At 45.3% G+C, this 15,503-nt stretch overlaps 1 protein-coding gene across 1 annotated transcript; it reads left to right on the forward strand.

The window, feature by feature from the left end:
• The first annotated feature begins 14,846 nt into the window (after positions 1-14,846).
• LOC104747747 (uncharacterized) lies at positions 14,847-15,503 on the forward strand. The gene has a single exon (XM_010469437.2). The coding sequence runs from the start codon at positions 14,856-14,858 to the stop codon at positions 15,276-15,278; it is 423 nt and encodes a 140-aa protein (XP_010467739.2). The 5' UTR covers positions 14,847-14,855; the 3' UTR covers positions 15,279-15,503.

The following is a 15,503-nucleotide window of genomic DNA, read 5'->3' on the forward strand; positions in this document are numbered from 1 at the left end:
ATGATATTTTTCTGTGTTTTGTTCTCACTCGCACAATTCCAACAATCACTTCCAGAAAAGTCACCCATCATAAAGTTCTCTCAAGACCCTTGACCGAAAAATAAGGACATTTTGGTGACACATGTGGCCAAATCAATTCTTTTAAACCTTTTCGCAAAACAAGGTGTCACAGTCTTTGAGCTCCTATGGATATATCAACAACGATTAATGTTTTTCCAATCTTTCTATTTATGTTTGTTGTAAGCTTGTGTTTGATTAGCCTATTTTATCCATCCATTAGGTTGATGAGGTTCTACTCGTTATTTTTTGTAACACCCGCGAACAAAACTCTGCATTTTGGGGGTGGGTGTCGATCGACACCATTAATTTCTGGTTCGACCAGTTCGATTTAATTGTCGATTTTGGTCGGTTTGGTTTAGGGAAAACCATTGAACCGAGATATTAAAGTGGGAGAACGACCTAGGTCGTGTTTTTGTTTTGTTTCACGCCGTTTGAGAGAAAACAGAGAAAAACAAGTGTTCTTGATAGTTGAGAGAGATTGTGAGATTTCTGGATTGTTCTTTGGAGATCTGAGGCTGGGAAGGTGTTAGAAGCTTGCTAGGAGGGTTGGATTCTTTGCTAGTTGTCAGATCTTCCTGCAAAAAGGTGTGTGCATGACCATGGCGGATCTAAACTTAAGATTTCCTTTGTCTTGCTTGTTTGGTGTTGTTTGTGGTGTTTTGTTGCATGTTATGGTTGATATAGGGTTCCTACAGATTCATATTGCTTTGGGATTGAGTATTGGACGGATTGGAGGTGTTAGGAAGCGAGATTCGACTCTCAGCTTCGAGCGGAACGCGATTGCAAAGGCAATGTCGATCGACACCAGGTGGGTGTCGGTCGACACCAGTGAGCGAGCATCGGTCGACTTTGTGGGGTAGTGTCAGTCAACAGTTGGCTGGTGTCGGTCGACACTTGGCTGGTGTCGGTCGACACCTCCCTTCCAGCGAGACTATGTTTGTTTCCTGGTTTGTTTGCTTTGTTTGTTGATTGTTTTAGGCATTGGTATCTCAGTTGCTTGTGTGTATAGCCCAATAGATGGGAGGATTGCTTCACTAAGTGTTTATAATATACTTGTGCATCTCAATTCGTGTTTGTGGTGCAGGTAAAGGCAAAGTGTGATCGTGGAATCAAGGCAATGAAGAGGAGGATGTTCTAGGGACTCGATTAGTTGTTGTCTGCATTGCTAAGTTGGTAGAGTTGGGTCATTAGAACATTACTAGGTTGCTGTTTCTATGTTTTCTGTTGTTTGGTTATTGGATATTTGTTATACATTGAATATTGGTTATTTAATTATTGGATATTTATTGGTTTAATTTTATCCTTTATGTTCTCTGCTGTTGTGTGATTGTGGTTAGGTGGCTAGTGGACATGGGACCACTAGTTGTAGAGTGTTTATTATTATTATTATTATTATTATTATTATTATTATTATTATTATTATTATTATTATTATTATTATTATTATTATTATTATTATTATTATTATTATTATTATTATTATTACTATTATTATTATTATTATTATTATTATTATTATTATTATTATTATTATTATTATTATTATTATTATTATTTATTACTTAAAAAAAACGGGTCGGTCGTTTCAAAGAGTGTGTTCCAATTTTTGCAAATGGTTCTGAATCGAGCGAGAAATTTTTTTGGTTTAAAACTTCGTAAAAGTGAAAGAGGAGTAAAGAAAAAAGGGTTTTGATGGTTTACGATTTGCCAATTCTCTTAATCAATTAGAGGTTTCAGGTTACCTATTTTGCCAAACAGACCAACTTACTTACTGTGACAACCCGTCCCGTGGACCCTACTAGCCCCCCGCTAGCTTGCCCCAACGGACCGTCCATGGATCCTGCTAGCCCCCCGCTAGCCGTCCAACGGACCCCAAGCTGGCAATGCAGGGCATCGATCCTAATCCATCACTATAGATGTCCAAATCCACCAGTAGGTTATTGGTGCGCCATGCGTTCCTCGAACCCTGGTCCCCACCCTTTAACAACCTTCCCACAGGACAAGCTGTCACCAATTGAGATTTTTATGTCACAACCCATCTCGTGGACCCCACTAGCCCCTGCTAGCTTGCCCTAACAGACGGTCCGCGGACCCTGCTAGCCCCCCGCTAGCAGTCCCAATGGACCCCAAGCTGGCCCTGCAGGGCATCGATCCTAACCCATCACTGTGGATATCCTAATCTACCAGTAGGTTATTGGTGCGCCAGACGTTCCTCAAACCCTGGTCCCCACCCTTTAAAAACCTTCCCACATGACAAGCTGTCAACTTAGTCTCTGTCAATAACCTGTTCGGACCCCGCAACATAGCCATCTTGAGGTACACTCTGTCTCCTACCTGATACTCAAGATCTCTCATCCTCCTATCAGCATAACTCCTCTGCATATCCTGAGCCTCCTTCATGTTCAGCTTGAGAGCCCGAATCTTCTCTGAGGTCTCCTGAACAAAATCCGCTCCGAACATGCTCCTTTCCCCCACCTGAGTCCAGCATAACGGCGTACGGCATGGTCTCCTAGACAAAGCCTCATAAGGAGCCATCTTAATACTCGCCTGATAACTGTTGTTGTAAGCAAACTCTACCAGGTTCAGGTGATTTGCCCAATGGCCACCCCAATCCAACACACACATCCTCAGCAAATCCTCCAGCGTCTGGATCGTCCTCTCTGACTGTCCATCGGTGTGGGGATGATAAGTTGTAATCATATGCACCTTAGTGTCCATCTCTGCCTGAAATGCCTTCTTGAACACCGAAGTGAACTTAGAGTCCCTATCAGACAAAATAATCGCTGGCATCCCATGCAACTTGACTATCTCCTTCACTACTTCTTAGCCAAGACCGCTGCTCCATTAGTCTTCTTAATGGCCAGAAAATGTGCTGACTTAGTCAACCGGTCCACAATGACCCAGATAGCATCAAAAGTCCGAGACGCTGGCAATCCTACCACAAAACCCATAGTGATTATATCCCACTTCCACTCAAGAATGGGTAGACTCTTCAGTAACCCGACATGAACCTGATGCTCAGCCTTCACTAGCTGACACACATCGCACCTCGCGACCCAACTAGCTACATCCTTCTTCATCCTGACCCAGTGATAGTACCTCTTGAGATCACGGTACATCTTAGTCACTCCTGGATGAATAGAAAACTTGCTCGGATGAGCCTCTCTTAGGATCTCCTGCCTCAACTCCTCATCCTAGGGCACACAATTCCGACAGTGCACCAAGATAGTACCATTATCTGAGACCTGATACTCTGAATCAACATCCTTAGAGGCATTTACCAGCCCCAAATCCTTCTCCTGAGCCAAACGCACCCTACTCAGAAGATCTGCTCTATCAACCGCCTCCAAACCCAACGGCTCCTGAGACACAGCACATAACCTCAAAGCACTGATCTCTCCTACCAGAGACTCCATGATGTGACCCGAGGACGCATATGCGGAATGGTGGGACGAAGCTTTCTCGGACAAGTTGAGTTTGGTGAGACTTTCCTCGGTCAAGCTTCTAGGGGTCGAATCTTGGGAACATTCAAACGAGGGAAATGAAGTTTGAAGCGATTCAAACGAGCCGATCGAGAGAACGGTCGTGAAGCCACAAACGGATCGATCGGATGGGACGGATACGGTAGCGGATGGACGGATGCGGAGGGAAAGATCAGTGGGCGTCGAAGGCGGCTAGTGAATCGAGTGAGGAACTCGACCTTGGTTCACTAGAGACGATGGGATCAAAGCAGAGACAAGATTTGAGGGAGAGAGATCGAGAATTTGTGAGATGCACGGAAGCCTCAGTCTTGTCGTTCGGACGGATCGATGGGGAGGGGTCGATGTGGATGGACCGAGATGAAACGAGGGAACGTGGAAAGATCAAGAGTGGTGCGCGAGGTGGAACGAGGGTGGATCGACCGATGAGAAACTCGACTCGGCGATCTCTGGGAAAGATGGTCGGATGGGAGGACGACTCGGTAAGAAACTCGAACTGATCGATTCCCGAGGAAATGGTCGAATGGGACGCAGCATACGGATGGACGACGGACGCAACTGATAGATGGGTGGGATGATTCGACGACACACGAGAGATGGCTCGGCTTGTGATACGGTCAAACTAGTCGATGTCGAACCCGGTTCGAGATCGGCTAGGGTTTCTTGGTAGCCAAGTCCCGGACTTGGGCTAGGGAGAGAGGCGAGACAAGAAACAAAGATTCTCTCTTTGTGAATTTAATTCAATCTTCAAGTCTGAGTTTTACAAAGTAAGAGAAGGGTTTAAATAATGTGAGGGTTTAGAGGGAGCCTAGGACACGCGGACTCGCTATGGTCCGCACACGTTTACCCTCGACGCGTCTCCACAGACGGTGAACACGTCATCCCTCTTTGTGGTTTAAACAAGGCCACACACGTCACACTATCCCAACGTTCAAAAAGGAAGGATCTAGACAAGTCCAAAACGCAAAGCTTAAGGGAAAAAGCTAAAATAGGCCACGTCCTTAAGCTGGACGCGGGAACCACGTCATTGGCTTCAAAACGCGGCGTTGTGGGTCAGAACTCGTCGCCTCGTTAAAACCCTCTTCGGTAAACCACATGGAAAAAACCCGAAGTAAGGAAAAAGAGTACGAGTCATGATTCTAACGTCTTTGGCGCCCTTGTCCTATGGTTAGGAAGAAGGCCGGACGATCTAGCCGATGGTTGCCTTGGCCGAAACGGTTTCTTGGTCTTCTTAGATGAACGCTTGAACGCAGTGCTTGATCTTTGAGTCCTATATGAACTCTTGGTCCGAGTGGTTGCACCGGGAATGATCCTAAGATTGCCAGCTCTAAGTTGTCCGACGGGTGATACGCGTGTCCGAGAGGTGTCTGGGTCCGGCTCGAGCGTCCCGGACGCATGCCAGATCCCGTGATCACATCATTCCCTCCCTCTTCTAGAAGTTTTGACCTCAAAACTCGACTCAACGCCTGGATCAAAATAAGTAAACCCGAATCAGCAGCATCGACGGTTCAACAGCGGTTTAATTTACCGAGATCAAAAGGAAATAGTAAGGCCTTAAGAGAAAAGGATAAGACTTCCCCGGTAAAGCCAGTGGCGTTCGTTGCTCCGATCCCTTCTTGAACCGTGGTGGCTTGCTGAGACTCTCCTGGATGCCACACAAAGGTTTGATCCGCACCAAAGTTGGACAAATGCGTCGCCATTGGATCTTGTGCGGTAAAGGCCTTGGCGCTAAGAGTGGAGAAGGATGGCTCGGTATAGGCGACTCCCAGCTTGAGCTTTCTACTTGAAGTAGTCATGAACAATACCAAGTGAAAAGATCCATCAATGGCCAACTCCAGTGGCCCACCTAACTTGAAACTCCCCATTACCGAGTGGTTACCGGACAGGGAACTGATTGCGCGGACAGACTCGTCTTTGACCTCGCCTAGTGACTCGGTATGCGTCTCGGATGAGGATTCACGTACCATGGTTGGCTCCAAACGCGGCGGTTGAGCGTTGGCTCGGTCGTCAAGAGCAGCAAGGAACTGACCTTGTTCCACGTATCGGCTGGGATTTGTGTCTCTGAGTACGCGAGCTTGGCGGTCAGGAGGCTTGGCTGGCGTCTCTTTGATTCCTCCCGGATCAAAGGCTTTCTTAGGACTGATTTGCTGATAAAAATCAAGTCCTACGTTCAGCTCACGGTCTTGTTGCGTCCTTGACGTCTTCGGCGTTGGTATGACCTCGGGTCGAACTTCTCCTGGGGCCGGTTCCTTGTACAGCGTTGGCAGCTCTCGGTACTGGACTGGAGGAACATACGTCCTTCTTGATCGCTCAATACAGACCGAGTTGTGACTTGACCGCGGAGCCATCGTACGAGATGGTTCACGGTACTGGCGCCGTGGTATCTGTTCCCGAGTGGACGCAATTGGAGAACAAGTAGGAATTTCTCGGTTCCGGTTGTGGTGGATACTCGAGCGTCTCTCAATCCGATTACGAGTTGACGTCGATTCAAACCGGTCAAGCCTGTCGTTGATGTCTTGAAGTCCGCGTTGGAGAGAGATCAAAGCGTCTCTGGTACTGAGTGGTTCGGTAGAAGGCTCCTTTCTCCTTGCGGCTTGGTGATCGGGAGAATGCATCGGCTTCCTTGAGGCGTGTTCCCTTGATTTAGTCCGAGAACCCTCAGTGCTCACCTTGGCTTTATCTTGACCGCGGCTTGACTGGTTGACCGGTGATGCACGCGGACACCAGCTCGGAAGACCTTGATTCTGGGTACGGTAAGCACTTGACTTGCTGGATGTTGCGTACGGTGACCAGGTCGGAATCTCTCGGGTGCATCTCGAGTACGTCTCTTTGGGCTCTCGAGGATATGCGGACGGTGTATAGTAAGAACCCAAGTCATCACTATTGGAATCATCGTAGAGATTCACCCTTGGTTCGCTATGGCGCGTAGCTCATGACATAGACAGCCAATAGTAGTCTAGTGATCCATGCTCATGCTCCTCTGGTACCGGGTCTTCTTCAAAGTCCTCGTACCAGGATGCGTTCTTGTTAGTCGCTGGCTCCGGATCGGTTCCATAGTGTTCATCGTACCATAGATCGTCCTCGGCGGCCTCTTGCTCCGGATCTAGGCCAAGGTCTTCATCATACCCCGATCCCAACTCGGAATCGTTCCCATCATATTCCATGCTTGATCAGTGTGGAATCAAACGTTGCATGTTGATCGGGGTCTTGGAAGCGGTCTTGGGACGGAGTTTGGTTGATGGTGCGGATGGCTGTCGGATATCGTCGATGGTATGGACGATAATCGGTGGACGGCGTCGATACGTACGACGGTATAGAAGGCTGGTACGGACGGCCGGTGATGTTCGGATGATGGTACGGACGGCCAACGGTTGTCGGACGTTGGTACAGACGGTAGTGCGAACAACGGCTCAGGCGGCTGGTACAGATGTCCGATGATACAAGCGTTCGACGATGATACGCGATACTTGATACGTTCGCTGGACGATGATACGCGGATACGGCTATACGTTCAGACGTCACGTGAGCGGTATGACCGATGGCTCGACCAAAGGATCGATCGAGACGTGGCGATGGTACCTCGTCAAAACAAAAACGAATATTCGTTAGTAAACGCGTCAAAAGTCAGCATATAAGATATTTTCTAGGCAGCAGTCAAAGTTTGAGGACAGCAAGGCAAAACAACAACCTAAGACCAAACAAAAGAGACTACACGCGCCTAAAAGCAAACTCACACACAAAAAGCAAAAACTTTGGGACCACAACACAAACAAGAAATGAAAGACGCTACTTAATGAGTCTAAGGAGTCCTAGACAAGAACAACGACGAACAAAACCCATAAATAGACAGAGCAACGATAGAACAACGACCTAATCGAGACCACTATGCGTAAATCAAAAACTATCGGACCTAACGACGCCAAAGACAAAACTAAGGAATCGCAAAGACACAAAGACGAAAACTTAAACAAAGAAATGAGTTTCTGGGTTAGAAAGACACAAGCTTTGAGTCAGGAGCTTTTAGAGCTCTGATACCAACTGATGTGACCCAGGGACGCGGATGCGGAACGGTTGGACGAAGCTTTCTCGGACAAGTCGAGTTTGGTGAGACTTTCCTCGGTCAAGCTTCTAGGGGTCGAATCTTGGGAAGATTCAAACGAGGGAAATGAAGTTTGAAGCGATTAAAACAAGCCGATCGAGAGAACGGTCGTGAAGCCACAAACGGATCGATTGGATGGGACGAATGCGATAGCGGATGGACGGATGCGGAGGAAAGATCGGTGGGAGTCGTAGGCGGCTAGTGAATCGAGTGAGGAACTTGACCTTGGTTCACTAGAGTCGATGGGATCGAAGCGGAGACGAGATTTGTGAGAGAGAGATCGAGGATTCGTGAGATGCACAGAAGCCTCGGTCTTGTTGCTCGGACGGATCGCTGGGGGGGGGTTGATGCGGATGGACCGAGACGAAACGGGGGAAGGCGGAAAGATCGAGAGTGGTGCGCAAGGTGGAACGAGGGTGGATCGACCGATGAGAAACTCGACTCGGCGATCTCTGGGAAAGATGGTCGGATGGGAGGACGACTTGGTAAGAAACTCGAACCGATCAATTCCCGAGGAAATGGTCGAATGGGACGCAGCGTACGGATGGATGACGGACGCAACAGATAGATGGGTGGGATGATGCAACGACACACGAGAGATGGCTCGGCTCGTGATACGGTCGAACTTGTCGATGTCAAAACCGGTTCGAGATCGGCTAGGGTTTCTCGGTAGCCAAGTCCCGGACTTGGGCTAGGGAGAGAGGCGAGACAAGAAACAAAGATTCTCTCTTTGTGAATTTAATTCAATCTTCAAGTCTGAGTTTTACAAAGTAAGAGAAGGGTTTAAATAGTGTGAGGGGGGAGCCTAGGGCACACGGACTCGCTATGGTCCGCACACATTTGCCCTCGACGCTTCTCCACAGACGGTGAACACGTCGTCCCTCTTTGTGGTTTAAACAAGGCCACACACGTCACACTATCCCAACATTCAAAAAGGAAGGATCTGGACAAGTCCAAAACGCAAAGCTTAAGGGAAAAAGCTAAAATAGGTCACGTTTTTAGGCTGGACGCGGGAACCACTTCATTGGCTTCAAAACGTGGCGTTGTGCGTCAGAACTCGTCGCCTCGTTAAAACCCTCTTCGATAAACAAAATGGGAAAAACCCGAAGTAAGGAAAAAGAGTACGAGTCATGATTCTAACAACTTTGGAGCCCTCGTCCTTGGGTTAGGACGAAGGCCGGACAATCTAGCCGATGGTTGCCTTGGCCGAAACGGTTTCTTGGTCTTCTTAGATGAACGCTTGAACGCAGTGCTTGATCTTGGAGTCCTATATGAGCTTTTGGTCCGAGTGGTTGCACCGGGAATGATCCTAAGATTGCCGGCTCCAAGTTGTCTGACGGGTGATACGCGTGTCCGAGAGGTGCCTGGGTCCGGCTCGAGCGTCCCGGACGCATGACCGATCCCGTGATCACATCACTCCATCTCAAGCTCCTGAGCCGAAGCTATCCTCTTCCGACTCAGAGCATTTACAACTAAGTTAGCCTTACCAGGGTGATAGGCTATCTCTAAATCATAATCCGCCACCAGCTTCATCCACCGCCTCTGCCTCAAGTTCAGCTCGGGCTGAGTGAATATATACTTCAGGCTCTTATGATCTATAAACACCTGTACATTTTCACCATAAAGATAATATCTCCAAATCTTCTGGGGAAAAACTATAGCAGCCATCTCCAAATCATGAGTAGGATAGTTGCCCTCATTCCGCAACTGCCGCGAAGCGTAGGCAATTACCTTCTCATGCTGCATCAACACACACCTCAACCCAACTTTAGATGCATCAGTATAAACCACATACGGTTATCCCTACTCTGGTAATGCCAACACTGGCGTAGTAGTCAACATCTCCTTAAGGCTTGCAAAGTCCTCCTCACACTCCTGTGTCCAAACAAAAGGAACATCCTTCGCTGTCAACTTAGTCATAGGGTGTGCCCTACTTGCAAAACCCTGAACAAACCTTCTGTAGTAACCTGCCAAACCAAGGAAACTCTTGATCTCTGTTGCATTCTGCGGTCAGGCCAATCCCTGATAGTCTGAATCTTCTTCGGATCAACAGAAACTCCCTCTGCAGAAACAATGTGACCCAGAAAACTCATCTCACGCTGCCAAAAACTGCACTTGCTCAACTTAGCAAACAACTTCTGCTCCCGCAACTTCTCTAGAACTGCCCTCAAATGCACTGCATGTTCTTCAGGACTCATAGAAAATACCAGGATATCGTCGATGAAAATAATGACGGACACGTCCAGAAACTCCTGAAATACACTGTTCATCAACCTCAGAAACGCTGGTGGCGTGTTAGTCAACCCATAAGACATCACCACGAACTCATAATGCCCATATCTCATCCTGAAAGCCGTCTTCCTCACATCTGCCTCATCTATCGGTATCTGATGATAACCCGACGCCAGATCTACCTTGGAGAACCAAGTAGCACCCCTCAACTGATCCAACAACTCATCGATCCTGTAAAGAGGGTACTTTTTCTTCACAGTGACCCAGTTCAAACCCCGCTAATCAATACACAACCGGAAACTCCCATCTTTCTTCTTGACAAATAACACCAGCGCTCCCCAAGGTGATACACTAGGACGGATGAATCCCTTACTCAACATATCCTTTAGCTGCTTCTTCAGCTCTGCCATCTCTGCTGGAGCCATTCTGTAAGGAGTCTTGGATAACGGCATCGTCCCCGGTTCCAGTTCAATCGTGAAAGGATCAGATCGAGATGGTGGTAATCCTTGCAATGACTGAAACACATCCTCAAATTCCTCAACAACCTGACTTCCCCACTGACTCTGGCATTGATATAATAACCAAATAAGCCTCACGGCCCTTCTCGATCATCTTCCCAGCTTGAATGGCCGAGATCACGAGACTCCCTGAAGTCGGTCTAATACCCTGAAAAACCAACTTCCCTCCTAGACGCTCAAACTCCACTCTACCCTGATGGCAATCCAAATGCACCATATGCCGATGCAACCAATCCATCCCGAGAATAACATCATACAACTCCACTGGACTGATAAGCAAATCCGCTGCCCATGACTCTCCTGCGATCTGAATACCAACTCCTCTAGCTTGTCCAATAACTCTCAGGAACTTGCCTCCCGCAACTCTGACAGCTCCTGTATGCTCCCCGAGATCCCCTCTGATTCCCGCGCTCTCTGCACACTCCGGAGTAATGAAAATATGAGAAACTCCAGAATCAAACATAACGTGAGAACTAAACCCGCCCACCAACAAGGTCCATGTAATCGCCCAGACACTGGTTCCACCAATCTCTGCAGTCGAGTACACCAGTGGCGCTTGCTCAATCCGTGCCACCTGCTGCCCTCCAGGCTGCACCTGCTACAACGCTGCCACTGCCACCGGATGCAACTTGGGACACAGGGGCCTGATGTGCCCTGGCTCCCTGCAATGATAGCATTCACGAGCCGCTGCCTTCGGGGCACTCCTCTTGAGACAGCTAGCAATCTTGTGATCCTTGCTCCCACACCCAAAGCAACTCGCACCACTCCGCCTCTGCATAGCCTCCCACCTCCTCTTGGTTCCCTGCACAGGCTTGCGGCCCCTGCTAGAACCTCCATGATGCTGAGCCTTACTAGGCTGAACTGCTGGACTAACCACCACTGTCTGTGCCTGGATGTCCTCCTCGATCTCTGCCGCAGTCTCAACCAGCTCTGCACGCGTAGCATAGCTCCGCCCTCTACAGTGAACCCTCAATCGTAATGTAGGGCCCTCAAAAACCTCCTGATCTGAGCCTCTCAGACTCCATAGCCTGACCCCCATGAGATAGAAGTCGACTTAACTCCAAGTCCAACTCCCGCACTGACCGCGTCCCCTGAGATAACTGAAGAAATTACACCTCCAACCGGTCCAATGCCTCTCTCGGAAAGTACTTGCAGTTGAACTCTCCCATGAAGTCAGCCCAAGTCATCTCCCTCTTCACTCTCCTAGCAGCCACTGATCTCCACCACACCTGAGCATCACCAACCAAGTGGTGGACCCCTATGTCCACCCAAAACTCCTCAGGACATCTCAGAGTCTGGAAGTTACGTTCCACACTCATTCTCCACGCATCTGCAGCAGTATGATCTGTACCATCCGAAAACCGTGCAGTCTCGATGCCCTTCATCTCCTTGAGCATGGACAAATAACGTCCATGTGCTCCTGCATCTGCAGCCACTGGCTGCCGCTCCTCCGCCACCACTGGTGGCACTACCTGAGCCTGAGCCGGTACCACTGCTAGCAACCGTTCCAACAACTGTGCTAGCAAAGCCGCAAAATCAGCTCCAGGGACTCCACCTGCTGGAACTCCCACTCCCGGGACCCTAGCATTACCGGCCTCTCAAGCATCAATACCGCCCCCTCCGGCCACACTCATGGAATCCTCCTGAACACCCTGCGACTCTCCAACACCCTCAACTGTCACACTCTGGTCCGCAATATTACTCACTGCTGGGCCTCTGCCCCTACCACGAACACGTCCGTGTCCACGACCAGCAACAACACCACCTCTAGCCATCTGCACTACCATGAACAGAAGACTAAGCAAACAATCTTAACATAACAAAAAAAACATAAACTCACTGTGGAATCACACAGTAGGCTCGAAGAGAATATTCTAGGACTCCATGCCACTCACAATTGACTAACTCACATAATCAATCAAAGTATGAAAATCCCAAACATCTACAACACAAAGCCTAGTGAACCCAAACCTAGAACCGTAAGGGCTCTGATACCAAATTGAAACGACCCGACCCGTTTTTTTTAAAATAATAAATAAATAAATAATAATAATAAGAAATAAATAAATAAACTACAACTAGTGGTCCCATACCCACTAGCCACCTAAACACAATCACAATCAACAGCGGAAATAACCAATACCAATATCCAATAAATATCTAATAATAATCCAATAATTATAACATAAACAATATCCAAAATTCAACTAACATGAGTCATAGAACCAGCAACCTAGTAATGTTTCTAATGACCCAACTCTAGCAACCTAGCAATGCCAGACAACAACCAATCGAGTCCCTAGAACATCCTCCTCTTCATTGCCTTGATTCCACGGTCACACACTTTGCCTTTACCTGCACCACAAACACAAATTGAGATGCATGAGTATTTTATAAACACCCAGTGAGGCAATCCTCTCATCTACTGGGCTATACATACAAGCAACTGTAATTCCAATGTTTCAAACAATCAACAAACAAAACATACAAACCAGGAAAATAAACATCATCTCGTTGGAAGGGAGGTGTTGACCGACACCAGCCAAGTGTTGACCGACACTGGCTCTTGGTGTCGACCGACACTACCCCACCGCTATCCACACGAATCCGAGAGTCGAATCTCGCTCCCAAACTCCACCAAATCGCCCGATACTCAAAACCCAAGCCATATACGTCCGTAGGAACCTGTAGCAATCAATCCCAGCAAGAAAAACAGACAAAAACAGCAACAAACAAGCAAGAACAAGGAATCACATGCTTAGATCAGCCATGATCATGCACTCACCTCTTTGCAGGAAGATTCTGACCAACAGCAATGAATCCGACCTTCCTATCAAGCTTCAAGTTCCTTCCTAGCTCCAAATCTCCCAACAAAAGCCAACAAATCTCCCAATCTCTCTCTAGAACCCCAAGGACACTTTTCTCTCTTTGTTTTCTCAAAAACGGCGTGAGACAAAACAAAAACACGACCTAGGTCGTTTCCACACTTTAATATCTCAGTTCAATGGTTTTCTCTAAACCAAACTGGTCCAAATCGATAATTAAATCGAACTGACCGAACCAGAAATATTGGTGTCGACCGACACCACCTTGGTATCGACCGACACCATCTTGGTGTCGACCGACACCACCTTGGTGTCGACCGACACCCTCCCCCAAAATGCACAGTTTTGGTTTGCGGGTGTTACAATTTATATGCTTTTATTTTGAATCGGCTAATACCACTTATATCAATCTGTTTGACTCCTATTAATATCAATCTGTTTGGATACACATTTTTTACATATCCTTATTTTGTTTTCAGTGGCATTTCATTGTAATAATGTTTAACCCTATGTCTTTTTACTAAAAATGCTTCCCTTTTAATAGTATAGATTTTATATATTTTATATTTTAAATAAAATTATAATACATTGTATTAGTTTATGTATGTGAGTTATTTCAACAATGTATATTCTACATCATGACTTGAATGTTCTTATAAGACATAATTTTGTAAATTTGTTTTTTAAAAAGTGAGTTATTATATTATAAGTAATTTAATATATTGTTATACTTTTTGTTTTAATATACTTGGTTTCTTGAAATTCTTTCATATTATAGTGATATTCTATTGACATTGCTATAAAAAGTCAATTTAGAGTGTTTATAGTTTCTAACTTTTATATCAAGTTTCAATATTTTAAAAATATTTCAAAAGAAATTATTTAAAGTTTATTATATTATATAAAATTTAAAAATTCAACAAAAAATATGAAATTGAATTTAAATATTCAAATTTTAACCTGTTACTCAGTAAAATTTTTAGTTCAATAGATATTATTTTTAAGGAATAATATTACTAAAGCTTGAATATTTTATAGATTGGATAATTTATATTTGTTTTTTAAAAATTCAACTTATGTTATATCCGGAAATAAAACTATTTTTAATTATAATAAATAATATGGGAATTTATTTGTTTCACAAAATAGACTCATATATAAAAATGAGAGGTTAAGTATAATGATAATTAACAAATTAATATGTTAAATTAGATATCAAAAGATGTTAATATGGATGAATAATTTAATAAAAGAAATTAATATGGTATGTTAGATGATATCAAATGATTCTTTAAAATATAATCTTTAAGATTTTCGGAAATAAATTAAAGTTGCATCCAGTATTTAACTTGTAATCAATTAATCTATCACGTAATCTATAACCTATTTGTAACCAACTTATTAAAACTATATAGTCTATAAAACTATGTTGTGTATTTCCGTTTTATTATAATTGGGATGATTACAAGAATGTTTACACAGTTTCTTAGTTGCATACACTACTCCGGCCAATAATCTGACCCTCTATAATTAATCTAAAATTAGACAGCTTTCCCAAATAATTGTAGTCTGCCTAAATTTTCTCATTGTCTCTTTCTTTAAATAGCTTAAGAAAATCACAGGCCATATATCTAGTCAGAATATGTTATATATATATGCCATAACCTCACAACAACCAATCTACACGCACAACAACAAGAACAACAAAATGTTTACAAAATCGATCCTTTTACCTTTTCTTCTAATAATAATCTTCGTCTCAGCATCTCAAGCTAGTCGTCAACTTTGGGATGGTGGATTCAGTCAGATGTTTGGATCCAAATCTGGGTTTCATGGGTTTTCGGGGACCTCTGGTGGTTCTGGAGGAGGATTCGCTTCTGGAGATGTGATGAATCCGACACATACCTGCTCGGCGCAAGGACCTTGTAGCGGTAAGAAACTGACGTGTCCCGAGCAGTGCTACAAATCAACCAACGTTAACAAGGATGGTTATAAAAGCACCAGCCGTAGCGGAGGATGTTCATTTGACTGTACGACCAAGTGTACCGCATCTTGTTCAAATTAAAATGTTACTTTGTACATATATGTATTACATGCATGTTCTTTTATTATTTTGGTATGTTATGCTATAGCACTATATAGTCTATGTATATATATGAATATGATAAAAGGGGCAGTTGTATTGGAGAGTTTGTGTCTTCGATCCTTTGTATGGTTCTTGATTAGCAGCTTTTTATTTATCTATGTATATAATATAATCATGAATAAACAAAAAACTTAGTGTTTCTTA

The sequence above is a fragment of the Camelina sativa genome, chromosome 15, assembly GCF_030686135.1.
Source record: "Camelina sativa cultivar CO46 ecotype springtype chromosome 15, ASM3068613v1".
Classification (NCBI taxonomy): domain Eukaryota; kingdom Viridiplantae; phylum Streptophyta; class Magnoliopsida; order Brassicales; family Brassicaceae; genus Camelina; species Camelina sativa.